Here is a 16559-nt window from a genome sequence, read left to right as displayed (position 1 = left end):
AAAGTGTCAGTTATTTAATGATTTGTTGCTTGTTACAGGGTTCATCCCAATGTGTCTAGAAGATTCTTTGTCAGTCATCAGGAGATCTGTGCATATGTCATTTGAATGTTTTCTCCTTAACATGCTGTTCAGATTTACTGGAAAAGGTAGGCATCACCTCTACTGACTGCTGGGTGAACCCTCTCCTCATAGCATGGTGGGGCAGTGCCAGATCTCCTCCTAGATGATGCTGCCTCTGTCACAGCACAAGACATTAGCTTTTTAGGTGTTCCTACTGCAACTGTCCCAACTGAGGAAGGGGATAGTGGAGGAACAATGTTTATTTTATATTCGTCAAAGCTTGTTTTCCTCTTTGATAAAGTCCGGACATTACAGAGTGACTCCAAGAAAAAGCTGTTTACCAAGGGGAAAAGGAGAGAGAACAAGTATCTGGAAACTCAGTTCCATAGAGAGGAATATGGGGGTACAACTCCAAATGCAGAGATCTCTGCTCTGATGTAGTTTACTTTGGACTCAGGAACTCACAGAGGAGCAGGACCAGAACCAACAAAGTTCAGTTTCTCCATGCATGTACTCTCTAAGTGAGTTCAGGGAAGTCTGTACGTGCTCAGTTGCACAGCCACACATGTCAGGATCTTGATGTAGCACTTATTTCGACAACACTATCACTGAACTGGAAGAAGCCCCTCATGCACTGGCCGTGGAACTTTTACCTCTGTCCTGGTCCTTTCTTTGCCTTTGCAACCACAAGTGCAATCTCTTTCTACTGGCTACTCCTGTATTCTTTGTTTCAGAACAGAGTGGTACACCAGAACCCCGGAGAGAGGAATTACCACATCTTCTATGCTCTGCTGGCTGGTGTGAGTGGGGAGCAGAAAGGTAATTTTGTTTTCTGGGATATGGCTCTGTCCTTTTTCCCGTCCAGCATGTGAAGCAGGTGTAAGTCAGTTGGAGCATGGATATTTCAGGTACTTGATATGTAACTCTTTCTTGAAGGCCATATGGTGATTTCATTTGAAACAGAAAGGGGGATTGAGAGAAAGAGGCTGAGGATGACAGAAATGCTATGTGAGAAAAGACGCATCAGGTATTCTGAGCTGGAGGGAGAAGTCTGTGCTAAGTGATGAGGTAATGAAACTGGCTAGAGGCAGAGGAAGGGATGCTGATGGGAGCTGTTCAAGGAGTTCAAAGGTTGAACTGACAGACATACTTTTACAACAGACCCTCAGTATGGGTAACAGGAGAGACAAAAATTAGAAAGACCATCAATGTAGAGGCAGGGCTAGAGTCAAAACATCTCTAGTATCTAATCACAGGGTTTATAGCTCTGTACATGGGGAGAGGAGAGGTGGATCTGGAAGAGAGCATGCAGAGAAAGCTGAAGCTGCAGGTTGTAGAAGAATCCTCTCTGTAGTGCAGCATCACCTTAACGTTTGTGTGTACCTGCCCTGGGCACTGCTGAGCATTGATGGTCTTGCTGAAGAGGTCAAATAGGCAGGCAGAAACATGTTACAGTTGCACTCTGGTTTTGAGAGACTGGGGAATTTCTTTATGCCTTTGTTCTCTGTGTGTTAGAATGATCAAATGGGATAACTGGGCCTGACACAGAGTGGAAGGGAGTAGGGCTTCAGTTCTAGGGAGTTCATGCAGGAATGGCCACATAGGTCAATTCAGAGATCTGTCTAAAGCAAAGGAAAATAGTGGTGATCATGGTTATCAGCAAGTACTTAGGGGAAGCATACAAAACAGATGATTTTCTTCATCAGATTCCTGCTATTCTTCCCCATCTCCCTTTCCAAGCTGGTGTCCCAGGCTGCTTCACTTCCCTCATCTGTAATGTGTTTCTGGCTCTTGATCATTCTTGTCTCCTTTCTTCACAGATCTTTTAGTTCTCCTCTATCCTTTTTGAAATGGGGAGTGAAACCTGTGGATAGTATTTAAGATGTGGTTGCACTACAGATGATATTTACAAAGACCTAATTCTGGTTTTATGTTTAGCTCTGTGTTCCTTCTAGAACTGAAGGAACTGAACTGTTCAGTTTATGACTGCTGCTCAGCACTAAGGTGATGTCTTCAGAAAGCTTACTGTGACTCTGAGCTCTGTCTCAAGTGGTGATGCCTAATTTAGAGGTCATTACTCTATGTGTGTACTTAAGATGATTTTTCTGTACACATTGTGAGGTTGAATTTCATCTTCTGGTTTATTTTGTTTTGCTGAGTCAATTCAGTTCTGAAATATTCTTCTGCAACTCTGCAGCTTGGGATTTTCTAAATCATTTTGTATACCATCTGCAAGCTTTACTACGGCACACCCTCCTCTTCCCCTTCCCCAGTGCATTCACTGTCTATGTGTGGCTTTTGAGGGATGTGGAATCTATTCAGATAAACTCTCTGTATGGTAAACATACACACTGTTTTGGGGGACTGAGATCATAGAATGAAAAGGCTGGTTGCTAAATAAATTGTCTTTCTCCTCCCTGCCTCTTTTTCCTCTGTTGCAGAGAGCCTCTTCCTCTCTGAGCCAGAGACTTATCGCTACTTGAACCAGTCTGGTTGTGTGAGTGATGAGAACCTGAATGATGTAGAGATGTTCAGTAAGGTCATGGTGAGTCCTGTCCTAACTCTCCTGAACTTCTGGGCACAATCTCATAGAACAAATGTGCTGCAGAGTGTAGATCTCACAGGCAGAATTTATTTGCTCTAAGCCAAAATTTGGTATTCGACAAGTCTGAAACTCAGCTCTACCTGTTCATGGTAAAAACAAGGCTTGAAGAGTGGGTTTAGTGTAGAGAAATGGGGGAATTTGGGAAACGGTCAAGGATGAATAATGATTTAGAATGATGGAGACTTTGGGGAGTACCCCCCACCCCATAATGTTTCCTGGGAGCCGTTTAGATGGCCTGATGCAGGAAACCTCACACTGATCATCAGAAGGGGAACAGTTTGGTCTGAAGGCAGTGTTCTCCAGAAATTTGTATCACCTTTGCAAATGGCATATTCTAAAATCACACACAGATTTCAATAGACATCTGTAACTTTACCAGAGGTTATAGGTTTAGCAGGATGAATATGCAATTCATGTTTTGTTTGGTAAGTGGTTATTGGCCTGAGGGCTCTAATAATGTAGGTGAAACCAGAGAAGCAAGGTGAGAGGAGTAAGTTTAGGATTTCAGTAGCTTCTGCTTAGGCGTGATTGAAGGGAAGGAAATATCTCCTGTGCAGCAGAGGTTTCAGTGGCAAAATGGAATTTATACTTCAGCTGGGGAGCTGCCTGGAGGAAAGAAGGGAACTAGAACCCTGCAGCGCTCCAGTGACAGGGAGAATGCATGAAAACTAGGTCGTACCTCTCAAAGTCAATTTATGCCCATGAGCCCTGACTCACGTGCATGCACTAAGACAGAGGGAATGTGCCATTCTTCCTTGTCGTCTGGTAACCTGTTTCTAACCTTTCAGCAGTTAACGCTGAAAGCCTGGTTTTAAATCTTGCTGCATAAATCTACTATTCTAAGCTAGAGTAGGGAGTTACATGGATCAGAGTAAATTAAGTACATTATATGGATCCGTCCTTCAAGGGAAGACAAAAAGGCAGAATGTGGAAGCAGTCCAGTGACGTCTGTAACCTGTACTGCCAGTGTTCAGGGAAGGATTTCCTCACACAGGCACAGACAAACACATTCTTCCTGTGACAGACAGGCAATGGCAGCAGCAAAGTCCAACTTGAAGACAGGGCAAATGCCCTCCTGCCTTAGATGGGGATAGGGTAAATGAAAGAGAGAATGGGAGACAGTAAAAATCACTGACAGATGTATAACAGAGACGGGCTGTGCCATCCTGTTTCACTTTGATTCATGATGACTGTAATTCTGAATTTTACATCTTATATGGGCTGGGCATGAGTGTGGTGGTTGCATTGTACTCTGTGCCTGTATGTATAGCCAACATTAGCTGTATGGTTTTGCATAGACTGCCATGAAGGTGGTGGACTTCAGCACTGAAGAAATCAGAGACATCTTCAAACTTCTTTCTGGCACACTTCATCTGGGAAATGTTGAATTCATGACAGCTGGTGGGGCCCAGGTCACAACAAAAGCGGGTAAGTGGGACCCCAGCAACTTCGTAGACAATGCAAAACCCAGTAAGGCCCCAGTAAAGCTCACTCTGTCATTCTTTCTGCCTCTGCTATGCTGGCCTGCAGTGCCTTTGCAAGCAGGTTCCCTGCCGTTTAATCCTGCAAAAGCATTGCCACAGGATGCATAGCTTCAGAGCCCTGATATATTTTAGTTGGGCTGTGGCCCTGTGATCCATTTGTTCTCCTAGACCCTCTCAGACTGAGTCCTCAGTCTCACAGTTTCTCTTTTGCACTGAAAGAGCAGGAAGAAATAGGAACAGGGAAGACTTTAGGATAAAAGTAGTCTGTTACAGACTTTCCCACATCTTCCTTTGAAGCATCTTTTAGTGTGCACCGTTACAGTTATCCAGTCTGAGGTGGTCTGGTAAAGTGAATCCCTAAACAGACAGAAGCAATAATTATATGCTACAAGTACTTGAAGTCTTAAGTTAATTGCCTCTCTCCTTGACATCCAAGTTTAGCAATCCCATGCTCAGACAGCACTATTGTGCCTTTAGGAAAATGTAGCTTCTCATTCAGTAAATATTTTGCTGGTGCTGAGCTTTACACAGTGCTTTGGTCTTCCTGTTGTCAGCAGAAAGGCTGACTTACAAGTGTCTGTGGCCCATAACGGGTGCTGACCCTGACCCAAACTGGATGTGTGAGCTTGCAGCTTTGGGTATGCCAAAGAGAATTAATTAAAGGGGGATGCGTTTTACACTGGGGCTTAGTCACTTGCTTTGTAGGAATCCCTGGGATTTCCTCACTGAACTGTAGAATATGGATTCCCCCCATTAGTGATGGGGTTCCATGCAGAAGAAAAAAGTGTGTCGTCTTTTGTTATTAGTGCTGAACATTGCCAGTGACCTCCTGGGCTTAGACTCCTTTCAGCTTTCTGAAGTACTGACACAGAGGTCCATGATTCTGCGTGGGGAAGAGATCAGCTCCCCTCTCACCGTGGAACAGGTAAGTGTCCTAGTGTATACTACTGCTTCTGCCACTTCTACATTTCCAGGCCCTCTGTCTCCCTCTTGTATCATCCATTCAAGTTTAGGGTTTCTTGTTACACCCCCTAGGTGCTCAGCTGTGCCCTCAAGTATTTTGCCCTCGTTCGTATTTCAGGTCCCCGTGTTGACTTTTTAGGCTTTACAGGGGAGTTCACTTGCAAATGGCAATGCGCAATGCTGGTTTTAAGTCACCTTCCCTCACCAGGAATTGGTCATGCTTGTGTCGTGTGGAAGGTACATCAGATGCTTTGTGGTAATTGCATGTTTGCAAGCGTGGACCTTGCAGAACTCCCAAGTTAATGCTGCATTTACTGGAAGATATAAGCTTGCACATAGTTACCACAAAACCTCCGGCAGATGGTAGGTTGTTACCTCACAGTAGCTTCTTTGTGTATCCATACAACTGCAAAGGAGGGCCAAATAAACTGATAGGTAGTTTTCATCTGCTAAACCTATACTGTGTGCTGGAGCCCATCCTGCTTATCTATTACATTTCTATGTGGTTCATTACAGTGTTGTGCTTACTGACTTTGATTTGTGGTGTTGCTGATCACTTGAGGGCACTCTTGGTGTTTTAGGTCCATGGACAGATAACTAGAAAATCTGTTAGTAATAAAATGCAAGACACTGGGAAACAAGGAATTATATTACTAGTATGGAAGAAGCATTATGTATAGTAAAATGAAAATCTGTAATGGAAATCTTATGCTGGCATGGACTGCAGAAGGTTATCAATCCAACCCCTATGTTGGCAGAGAAACCAGAGTTACTAGGTTCCCTCTGACAGATGTCTGTCTAACCTTCCTTCAGATTTCCCATGGAAGGAATTTCACAGCCTCTTTAAGTATCCTGCTGTAGCTTCAGTGGAATCTGGAGCTGGAAAGATTTTCCTCATAGTTAGATTACCTTTGACATCCCAGCTGTCCACCTTTATAGCTTCTGCTTCTGTGAAGTTTTTCACGTGGTGTTCTCTTTTCTAAGCTAAACAATCCAGTTCCTTCAATGTTTCCTTGTAAGTAATTTTCTAAATCTCTTCTTTCTCTGTTTTCCCACATCTTTCAAGAAGTGGAGTACCTCTAACTGGACACCGTATTCCAGCTGAAGTCTCAGCAGCGGTCATTACAGCGTAATGTACAGAGTAGTCACTTCTTTTATTGCTGTGAAAACACCTGCTAATATATCACAAGCTAAGCTTTGCCTTTAAGAAATGGTATCTTTTCATAGTCTGTGACCGTTCTTTGAAATGAAATAGTGTGAAAATTCTTTTTCATCCTATAGTCTGTGATAGATATCCTCAGTATCCAGTACCAGTTTCTCTCATCAGCTGCCCATGCTAAATAAGCCACGTCTTTCTATATCAGTGCATAAGGATGGATAACAAATAATGCCAGAGACACTCCCTGCAGTCCAGAGCAACAGTACACAGTTGTAGGATTTACAAGAGTCTCCCTGAACAGAGCTTTCCCTGATAGTATAGCAATTCCTGACATTTGTGCATGTTGGACCCCACATGTACTTCTTGCTGCCCAGTGAAGACTGCAAGAAAATTCTTATAGCAAGTGGATGCTACTACTTAGCTGTCTTCACCAGGTGAGCCTGTTGCACTGAACACTGGGCCTGTAAAGACTTGTTCCAGTTTAAGCCCTCATGTACTGTGCCCACCTATCTCACTTGTTGCTGCGGGAACACACTGATAGAGCTGCCAGGGAATTCTCATTGTGTAATGGGCTCATTACCCATCTGAGCTTTGACATTTTAGTGGGCTGAATGGATGAACTGGCATGAAGGCGGCCAAAGCTGGGAGGATGAAAGGAGCCTTTGAGAATCTCATTTGAACCATATTGTGGGGAAAACATCTTTGCTTACAGCGGGATGGGGAGGTCCTGTTCTTGGAAAATAAGTCTAACTTACTGTGTAGCCAGAGACATTACAGAGGCATGGCCTTGAGGGCATTCTTAGAACTAGCTAATAAGACAGATCATCTGATGGAGAGGAGAAGTACCCAGAAAAGGCACGTGTGCCCATGCTTTGAAATGTTCTGTTTTGTGGAAAAGGGAGGTTGCTGCGTGTCCTCAGCCTTGGGCTGCTGGAGAGGGGATACTACCCAGGAACAGAAAAGAGGAAAAAAATAGTGAGATTGAGTGAAAAGAAAGATCTTGCAGGCTGGGGCCTCAGGAGCTTGCTGAGAGGGGCTGGGAGTATCCAGAAGCAGTTTGCCATTAGCAAAGCAGAGCAGGAGAGGTCATGTTATTCAGGCCTGCAAAGTTGAAGAGGATGAGGATACATTTAGAAGATCTCTGTCATTACTGGTCAGGCCTACTGTAGGAATTACCCTGGTGTCACGGGTAAGACAACCTGTAATTCATCCAGATACTGCGGTTTGTTTATAAAATGACAAGATTATAGGTTTTACCCTACTTGATTATTTCATATACTTGCTCACTCACCCTTCAGCATTACGTTCATTAGATGTCAACTTCTTTTCCCAGTTGGGAGACTGCTGCTTGTCTAGGAGGGTCAGGCTGAAAGTTGTGTTGGATCATGTTGTGTACCTTCTTGCACTTACCAGTCTTGGGAACTACCAGCTGAGGTCCTTGGGCATACCCTGACACTTGTCTCCACATGTATCTCATCCTCAGGGTCTTTCCCTACTTCCAGTGTCTTTCTTCCAGTCAAGATCTTTGTCATCTTCTTTCCTGGCTCCCTTTTCTACTCTCTGGCTTCATGTCTTCTTTTGGGGAACTTTTATTTTAGCCTCTTCTTCTTTACAGAACATTAACCCTTTGGTTTCCCAGTCTGAATAGTGTATGTACAGAAGGACAGTGTGGGATCAGCCTCTTAATTCGTGGTTCTAACTCATGTCTCTTTATTTATTGGAGGATTTTGGGTGTGCCACTTTTGTTTAGTCCAGGTTTTATAAAAATTTACAACCAGCCCGTTCCTGTTACAGCTATCAAATAGCATGCTTTCACTTGAGATTTCAAAAGTTTGATTTCAGACATTCATCCACACACTTACATACACCCAATTAACTTCCTGTTAGTGATCACAATTTAAGTTATTTTTTCCACCTATGACACTTGGTTGTGGTCACTGCATGGGATGTTGGCTCAGCTCCAGAAAGGTCTCTCAACCCATGCTCTTCTGTGGCATGTCTTACCTGGCTTCCAGTAAGATAATGCTGTTTGCAGGAAAGTTTTGGAGGGGGGATTTTGAAGGTAACTTGGTGACAGAATACTTTATTAAATCCTCTCCTACAAGTTTTTGAAAAACTGAGTGGACACCCATTTGACAGCTCCACTGGGAGTACTTAACTGAGATACCTTGCCTGTCACTGCAAATTTTGGCTCAGGTGATACAAATTACTGTTGTGGGCATAGTAATGAGGTATTTTTTTACCTTCCCTGCCCCAGCACTTGTTTCAAAAGATGTCAGTGATTTTGCTACTTACTTCAACCTCTCAAATTAGTTACTCAAAGGTAATACATGGTATATCTGTGTGTGGATGGGCTATTTGCAAACTTGAATATTGACTGCACGTATAAATACTGCACCGTTCACAACCAGTACAGAGGCTGAGACATCTGAAGAGGAGTGGAGGAACCTGAAGTCCCATTGAGATTTGTGGTGCCCATTGTGCCTCTGCTTCTCCCTGTGTCTGACTTTTTCTCTCTGTATTTACAGGCAGCTGACTCCAGAGACTCCCTCTCTATGGCGCTCTATTCTCAGTGTTTTTCATGGCTCATTAGCAAGATTAATACGAAGATCAAAGGCAAGGAAAACTTTAAGTCTGTGGGCATCCTGGATATTTTCGGCTTTGAGAACTTTCAGGTCAGGATTTTGTCTTTTTTCAGAGTGGGTTGGTTTTGGAGATATTGGTACGCATAGGAAAGAATTTTGGTTGGTTTGTATCCTGTTTAGGTTAGCATAGGGCATTCTGGAATTTCTCCACTGTCACTTACCCCGGAAGCATCAAGATCTATTTAGCTGCCCATTTCTGCCACCTGTATTCATGTAGGCTGATGTTCAAGATCTGGTTTGTGACACAGATCGTAAGTAGATGTGCTGTGATAGGTAATACTGAATTTTTGACTTGTATACAAACTCAGTGTCCAACTTCTGTGTGCACATTGTTTGTTTACATCTGGTTTGCCTTGTGTTAAGAATCCTGTGTGTAATGCTTCTGACTGCAGCTGATGAGAGATGTATGTTCAACAGCCATATAGTTACTGCCCAGATATATCAGAGAAAGCCCAGTGACCTAACACTTAGGGATTATATTTCTTTCTTCCTAAGAAGAAGAGAAATGTGATTGTCTTTAGCATCCTTTACTACCATTTAGGCCTACTGAATTAACCTTGCATGAGCTACAAAAGCTGTTCTCCTAGTGGACCTTCCCATACTGTCCTCCTCAGGTCCATCTAACCCTTTGCCTCTGTGCTCTCTTGACTTCATTTCAGGCCTGGCATCTTCCCCATTACTGTCATAGATTCCTTTAGAGCCCAGGGACAAGAATGTTAAGTTTTATAATTTTTGTTTCTTCTTACAGGTGAATCGTTTTGAGCAGTTTAACATTAACTATGCAAATGAGAAACTCCAGGAATATTTCAACAAACACATCTTCTCCTTGGAGCAGCTGGAGTACAACAGGTGAAAAACGGGGAAGGGAGCTCTATTGCTTTCTTGGGTGGTAGAATGGAGGGCATCATTCTTCCTTTCTTCTGTCCAGTCCCTACTGCTAAGGCAGAAGAGGCAGCTGGACCTTAGTGCAACTTTGACTGTAGATGTGTCTCTGTAAGCATTGTCCATGTTATTTGCCAGCATAGGTCACTTTTCTCCAAGCAAAAGCTCTCTCCTGTGTAGTATTTAGAAGGTCCGGATTCCCTTCTATCTCAGCTGAATGGGAAGATCTTGGGCTTTAACCCATTAGAACACATGTTCACTGGCCTTATTACTGACTTCAGTAATCATTTACCTAAGGTAGTGGTGGTGTTATGCAGGTGGAATCTTGGTGTGCAGAAAAGAAAGTCCCTAAAGATAGATGGTTAAATATCCAACAGCTCTTTCTGTTCTAGAGATTCCTATGCTGTGAAAAGGGCTCTTTTCCTTAGCAAGATTTAAATCAGTCTGTTTCCTGAGCTTAAAGAGCATGGGATCTTCTGCACAGCTGTTTCTTTTCTGTGGCCTTCATATTGGATTGTGTTTTGTGAAGTACCTGAGATGCTCTAGAGTATTTCTGTTTCTAGAGAAGGCTGCTAGACAAATACTTCAGTTCTTGCTCTGAAACAGAAGCCTTTATGTTTGTGAATGGAGCAATTGAATAGGGTCAGTGAGGGCAAATGAGAGCAGCCTTGTAAAGGGAGACAGTTGAATAGGCGATTCATGAAATTCTAAAGATTACAAAACTGCAAGGCTATTTATGCACTCGCTTCTCAGGCCAGTTTCACCATTGCAGGAAGCTTGTGTTAAGAAAGGTATCATCATGACAAAAGACTTTTTCCTGATGGTTACATAGGAGTTTAAGTTCTGTGGCTGGACTTTGGAAAGAACAAGAGAATCTTATTATTGACTACTCATCAAGTTATTCTAGGGGGATGTGCTCAAAGTGAATCTACCAGTTCTTCTTCCTTAGGTTTAGTAAGTAGCTCCATGTATTTCATCATTCGATTAGGCAGGGGGTCTGTGACAGGAGCCAACTTGATTCATTTGTGATTTGATTTGTTTCAGAAAATTCCACTCCCTTCAATTCTGGAAGGTCTTCTTGCTTTTAGGAGGAATCCAAGAGGTCTTTTTGTAAAAAGTATATGGCCTGCCTCACACCCATTGTTGCAAAAATCTGAAACACTGTGAAACAGTATTTCTTGTCATTAAGTGGATAAGATATCCCGCTGTGGGGGATAGATAGTTCTTTCCATGCTTCAGAAATTATTCCAGTTGGTTGTTTCTAGCTGTTGCCCACAGGTTTATAAATGCTTTGAAGCTCAAAGTATGAAGCCTAGGCTGAAGGGTTTATAGACAACACCTTCACTATCTTCAGAATGTTAGCCTTCACCTGAAAGTTGTTTGTATCAGAATTGTCAGTAAGTAGCTTAACACATAGCCTGTAGTCTTCCTTAGATTCCTGATCAAGAGTTATTCCCAGGCTTCTCTGAATTCTGAAAACAGAAGCAGCCTGTATTATGGAAGTGTATGAAGGTGGTGAGCGGGAGGAAAACATGTTCAGCACAGATTTACAGAATTTCATGGATGATTTTCAAGGCATGGTTATTGCACTGCTGTACCTACATCAGCTCCCATTCTGAAAGAATCAGGGACACCCTGTAGGTCCCCTGCATGTCAGGCCAAAGTTTATCTGTGTCATGCTTCATAACTATCCTTGAAAAGTTGCTTCTGTCTCTTTTCTGGTGGAGCTATGAATCATGGTTCAGTATTCTGGCAGATGTGCTTCAAGCCTGCTTTCCACATTGGTGGGTCAAGCAGTTGACTCTTGAAGCTGTGTAGCAAAATCCATCATCACTGCTTGGGCTGATGGTCATGACTTCTGAAAGCGCAACTGAGAGCAACTACAATTGCTTAGTGCTTGGTGCGGAAATTGCTCAGTGACTACAAGCATCAGTCCAAATCACTGATATGGATAAGAAGGGCTGTCTCCTACTTCCATCTCCTTGTGTTACCAGTGCGTTGTGTGTCCTATTCTTTTTCCTCATCCATGGCAAAGCCTAATTCCTGCAAATCATCTTGAGTCCTGGGCAGCTGCCATGCTCAGCTACTCCTGTTCTCCTGTTCCTCAGGGCACTGGATCTTGCATTTCACATATTTGTTCTATTTGTTCTTGACTGTCAGGGAAGGGATAAACTGGGAAGCCATTGACTGGATGGATAATGCAGAATGCCTGGACCTTATCGAGAAGGTAAGCACTTATTTGTGACTTTTCCTGAGTTTCCAGGGATCACAGGGGAGGGTCTTCTGATTGTCTTGTGACCTTCCCTGGGATTTTCTGGTCTTAAAAACAGGTAGTTGCCTAGATTCTCTTGCCATCATGACCTGGCAAAAGTATGAGCTGTTATAGCCATAGTCCTAGCTCATAAAGCTGATCTCTGCTCATTGTTGAGAGTAAGCTTAGGGACGGTGTCATAGTTTTAGATAGTGTTTAAGTAAAACCGTAATGTGAAGTTTCTATAAATAATCTCAATTTATATTCTGCTTGCTGAATGCATTGACTGGCCAGACCTCTGCTTTCAGCTCAAGCTTTGCGGGGTATAACTCGGAGGTTATTGTTCAACGTACTCCAGTACAGATCTCCAGTTCTTGGTTTAGTACTGTGTAGTTAGAGCTTTTGCTGACTGTAAAAGCCTGTCTCTTGTTTGTCTGTAGAAACTGGGTCTACTGGCTTTGGTGAATGAAGAGAGTCGATTCCCCAAAGGCACAGACAACACCCTTCTGGAAAAACTTCACAGCCAGCATATGGTAAGTAAGAAAATAACCTGGCAGGCAAATGATCAGTATGTTAGTCCCATTAGCATTTCAAAACCAAAAGTGAAGGTTTTGTTGATGTAAAATATGTGCTTTGTGCAGAAAATTTAAAATGCCTTAGGCCCAAACCTATGAGTATTTAGTATGACTGGACTGAACAAAAGTACTATGTGAAGAAACCTGAAAATGGTCTCCTGTGCACACAGAGAGACAGAGTGTGCATTCTGCAGCCTCTGGGTAGAGGAGATTTGAATTTGTAGCATGGGACGGGGGTCAGACTCTGCTGGTCCGCGACGGGACACGAGGCAGCACCCCAGGCACAGGATGTGGCTGCACAGCGTGCATGGCTTTCTCCTGCCGGCTGACTCACAGGAGTCTGGCTCCAGAGCATGTCAAATCTCTGTCTCCTGGGGCTGGGGACAGCTTTTGCCTCATGACTTTTAATGAAAGCTCTCTTATTGTTCCTAATTAATTAAATTTTTCCTCCTCTTTTTTGTATGCTGGACACAGGAGTAGAAGGGCTTTTTCATGCAGGTCAGAAAGTTATCCTGCAGACACAAAACCCACAGTGAGATCACTGTAGCAATCTCTTGCCCTGTCTCTGGCACAGCCAACACTCTGTTCTTCTTAATAGTAAATAGACTGAAAACAAAGCAAATTAAACCCTGTAGCAGGGACTGATGGTATAATTTACTACTTTAGTAAGAACATTGTCAGCTAATATGTTTCTTAACTCATCCAGGCCTGAAAACATACAAATTTATATGCTTTATCTGACTTTTTATTTTAATTGGCATAGATGCAGATATTCTCATTTTTCATATTTGCATCTAACCCTGCTAGTAATACTCATGACTAGAAATTGGACACAATAGCAATGACTTCTAGTTGGCTACTTGCATGTAGTTTTGTGGAAATGTTTCCTTTCTTTAGGCTTAAATTTAGTTTGCTGCAGCTTTCCCTTGTATTACAGATCAAGGTATATGAGAATGCCTGGTTTAGCTTTTTTATTGTTGTTGGTATTTTCTTAACTTTTAATATAGAACTTACGAATATTTTTAATACATTACTTCTTTTGAATTTTCTTTCTGAACTGTCCCAACCTCTTCAGTTTGTCTCCAAATGGAGAAATTCCTCTTTCTTTCTGATGTTTGTCTCTGAATTCCTTTACATCTTTTCTCTATTCTTTTCTGAGATAAATAATCAGACCAGAATGCAGTTCCCTTGGTAAGAAGGTACTTGTGGTTTATTGTAAAGCAGCATGAGATTGTCAGTATTATTTTGCATTTCCTTATGTCCCACAACATTTTGGTTGCTGTTTTTGGTGATTTCTGTGCATTGAGTAGCCTTTTCATTAAGCTGTTCATAGTGTCACCTCTGTCTGCTTTGAGGGAATAGCAGTTAACGTGGAACCCTAGGGAGCTTATGAGAGATGGAAGAGGCTGAGGAGCTGAAATGCAGGGAGAAATGATGAAATAGATAGTGCTCTAGGGTTTGCATTTTTTGAAGGCAAAAGTGGTTTTTGTATTAGTTAAAGTCTCTAGTTCTGGCTGGAAGAGCACTGAAAGGCATCCAGCCAGCATTGCTGGAAAGCCTGAAGGACATTCTAAGAGAACAAACCCTCTTCTCTGTGTTTTCTGTGGATTGCAATAGGCTTAAAGAGGAAAAGCATAGAGCTGGGATTTAAGAGAATATGATCTCTGATACAACTGGGGAGAGGAGCAATAGGGAAGATGGGAGAAAGAACCAGAAGCGTTGTAGGCATGGATGAAATATAAGGGATTAGTAGAAAGGGAAAGGAGATAAAGGTGCCAATCAACATGAGAGAGTCAGTAGCAGCCTTGTTTGGAGTGGAAGAGAAGGAAATTTGTGGCTGGAAAAAGATGACTGTATTGGAGAAAGGGAAGAGCAAAGAAATGGAGTCAATATGAAAAGGAAAAAAGGCAATGGAAAATTTTTAACAGCACTAACGAATTATCAGGGTCAGAAGCCATCCACACAGCACTGCTAAGAGAACTTGAGAATGAAAGAGCTGAATTAGTAATAGTACTGTGCTACATCTTCAAATTTTCTTAGTACCTGTATCTGAGAAGGTGGGAAATTATTTTAATTTTTAGAAAGTATTCTAGGAAATTATAGGCCTGTAATCTTTACTATTGGGTAAATTCACAGCATGTAAATGGTCAGTTACCTCAACAGAGGGAGGCCTGTAAGACTCTGTCTCATACGAGCACTGAGGTGGCAGTTTTCTGATGATTCACAGAGCAAGGCTGGACTAGAGAGGGGCCTTATAAAACTGACTGGGTTACAAAATGAAGATAAAAAGCAGTGTAGATAAATGTAAAATGGTGTGCCTGAAGGAAAATAGTCCCAGTTTCACATTTGAAATGATGGGCCCTGATCTCATTGCTGCTCTTCAAGAACAAGACCCAGACAAATGCTGTCATGGATAGTTCCAGGGAAACATCAGCACAGTGCTCGGTAGCAGTAAATAGCCCAGATCAAGTATTAGAAATTCATAGGAAAGAAACAGAATAAAAGCAGAAAACATTGTTACGGTACTGTATAATCCATGGATCACTGAAGGGACCCTGCAATGTGGAGAAAAGATGATTTAGGGGAGATGGAATGGGTTTAAAAGTCACACATGCACCATAGAAGACAAATGGCACTAATGGGAGCAAGGCTTAAAACCAACCAGCTGTAGTTCCCTGTGCAGTTGGTTGAGAGCGTCCTGCAAAAGAACACTATGGATGCAAGAAGTCTGCATGGGTTCAGTTGTGGAATAGATATGTATTTCAAAGACAAATCCACCTGGGGCTACTAGTTAGGAAGACCCTATGAAGATAATTGGAGTTTGAGAGAGTATTAGGATGAAAGTATCATTTACTTGCCTTGTTCTTATTTTACCCTACATAGCCACTGCTGGAGGCAGAATACTCAGCTGGATGGACTGTTGGTCTCAAGCAGCGTGGTGTTCTTACGTAGTTAACAGTTTTTATAGAACAAAGAAAGGAGGGGGAAAATGGGAGAGCAGAACAGCTAGTAAGAGAACGGAAAAAATTAATATTGAAAAAAGGGAAGAGAGGAGCAAAGAAAGATGAGATACAGAGGAAGACAGGAGATTGTTATATTTCCTTTGACAAAGAAAAGATATGTAGGTGTTCTGCAAAGCTGCCATTTTCCCTGCATCCTGATCCCGTGTCCTGCACCACATGGTTTGTGTGGAGCCCAGTCTCCTCAGGTGTCAGACACGAAAGAATTAACATTTCATCCATGGCATGCCTGCCCAGCCTTGATTCTGCAAGCCCTTGCTCACATGAGGAATGCCTTGAAGGGGCTGGATTTTTCCATCTTATTGGAATAGTATATCTGTAGTGTAGCTGCAGATAGCTGCAGCAGATGTGGCCAGGCTCTGCAACAGCTCAGGTTCTTGCCCATCCCAGCCTTGTCATAGTCATGGCAGAGTTCCTGACTGAGCCTATTTATTCTTACACTGGCACTATAAGAATTTATTTTCTTATATTTCTTTTTCTTTCATTTCAGAGCAACCACTACTATGTGAAGCCTCGGGTAACAGACCATCAGTTTGGCATAAGACATTATGCTGGGGAGGTAGGTGGTGAGATGCTTGGTGTATCTTGGGCTTGAGGTCCTGGATTTTAGATTCCAAAATCAAGAATATCTCTCAGAGCTATGTTCTTCTGCACAGTGGGAGTGTGGTGGGCTTAAAATAGCATATCATTCTCCAGTATTATATTCTCCAGCTTGGACATTTGTTTGAGTTTCTCAAGTAACTTTTGGTTTGCGGGATAAACTCCTCCTTACTTCTGTTATTCATGTTGTCTTTTCTTGGACATTCACAAACAAACAAGACCCATAGTAAATGTCACAAGGGAAGATTTGACTTTCAGGAAGGAGAAAATGCTAAATGCCTGTTGAAAAAAAAAAAAAAAAAAAAAAAAAAAAAA

General features: G+C 42.4%; 1 protein-coding gene across 1 annotated transcript in view; it reads left to right on the top strand.

Moving 5' to 3' along the window:
- The window catches only part of LOC113482124 (unconventional myosin-X-like), an 86513-nt gene that overhangs the window by 21939 nt on the left and 48015 nt on the right, over nucleotides 1–16559 (top strand). The window contains exons 7-17 of the mRNA XM_026852471.1: nucleotides 133–146; nucleotides 795–879; nucleotides 2502–2605; nucleotides 3964–4093; nucleotides 4956–5074; nucleotides 8800–8946; nucleotides 9665–9765; nucleotides 11959–12025; nucleotides 12490–12582; nucleotides 16135–16203; nucleotides 16356–16381. Of these exons, the coding sequence (XP_026708272.1) occupies nucleotides 133–146; nucleotides 795–879; nucleotides 2502–2605; nucleotides 3964–4093; nucleotides 4956–5074; nucleotides 8800–8946; nucleotides 9665–9765; nucleotides 11959–12025; nucleotides 12490–12582; nucleotides 16135–16203; nucleotides 16356–16381 (955 nt within the window). The remainder of the gene's footprint in view (nucleotides 1–132; nucleotides 147–794; nucleotides 880–2501; nucleotides 2606–3963; nucleotides 4094–4955; nucleotides 5075–8799; nucleotides 8947–9664; nucleotides 9766–11958; nucleotides 12026–12489; nucleotides 12583–16134; nucleotides 16204–16355; nucleotides 16382–16559) is intronic.

Source organism: Athene cunicularia (assembly GCF_003259725.1).
Source record: "Athene cunicularia isolate RWA chromosome 7 unlocalized genomic scaffold, athCun1 chr7_part1, whole genome shotgun sequence".
NCBI classification, from domain to species: Eukaryota; Metazoa; Chordata; class Aves; order Strigiformes; family Strigidae; genus Athene; species Athene cunicularia.
The sequence above is the reverse complement of the archived record's forward strand: the minus strand, read 5'-3'. Positions and strand labels throughout refer to the sequence as shown.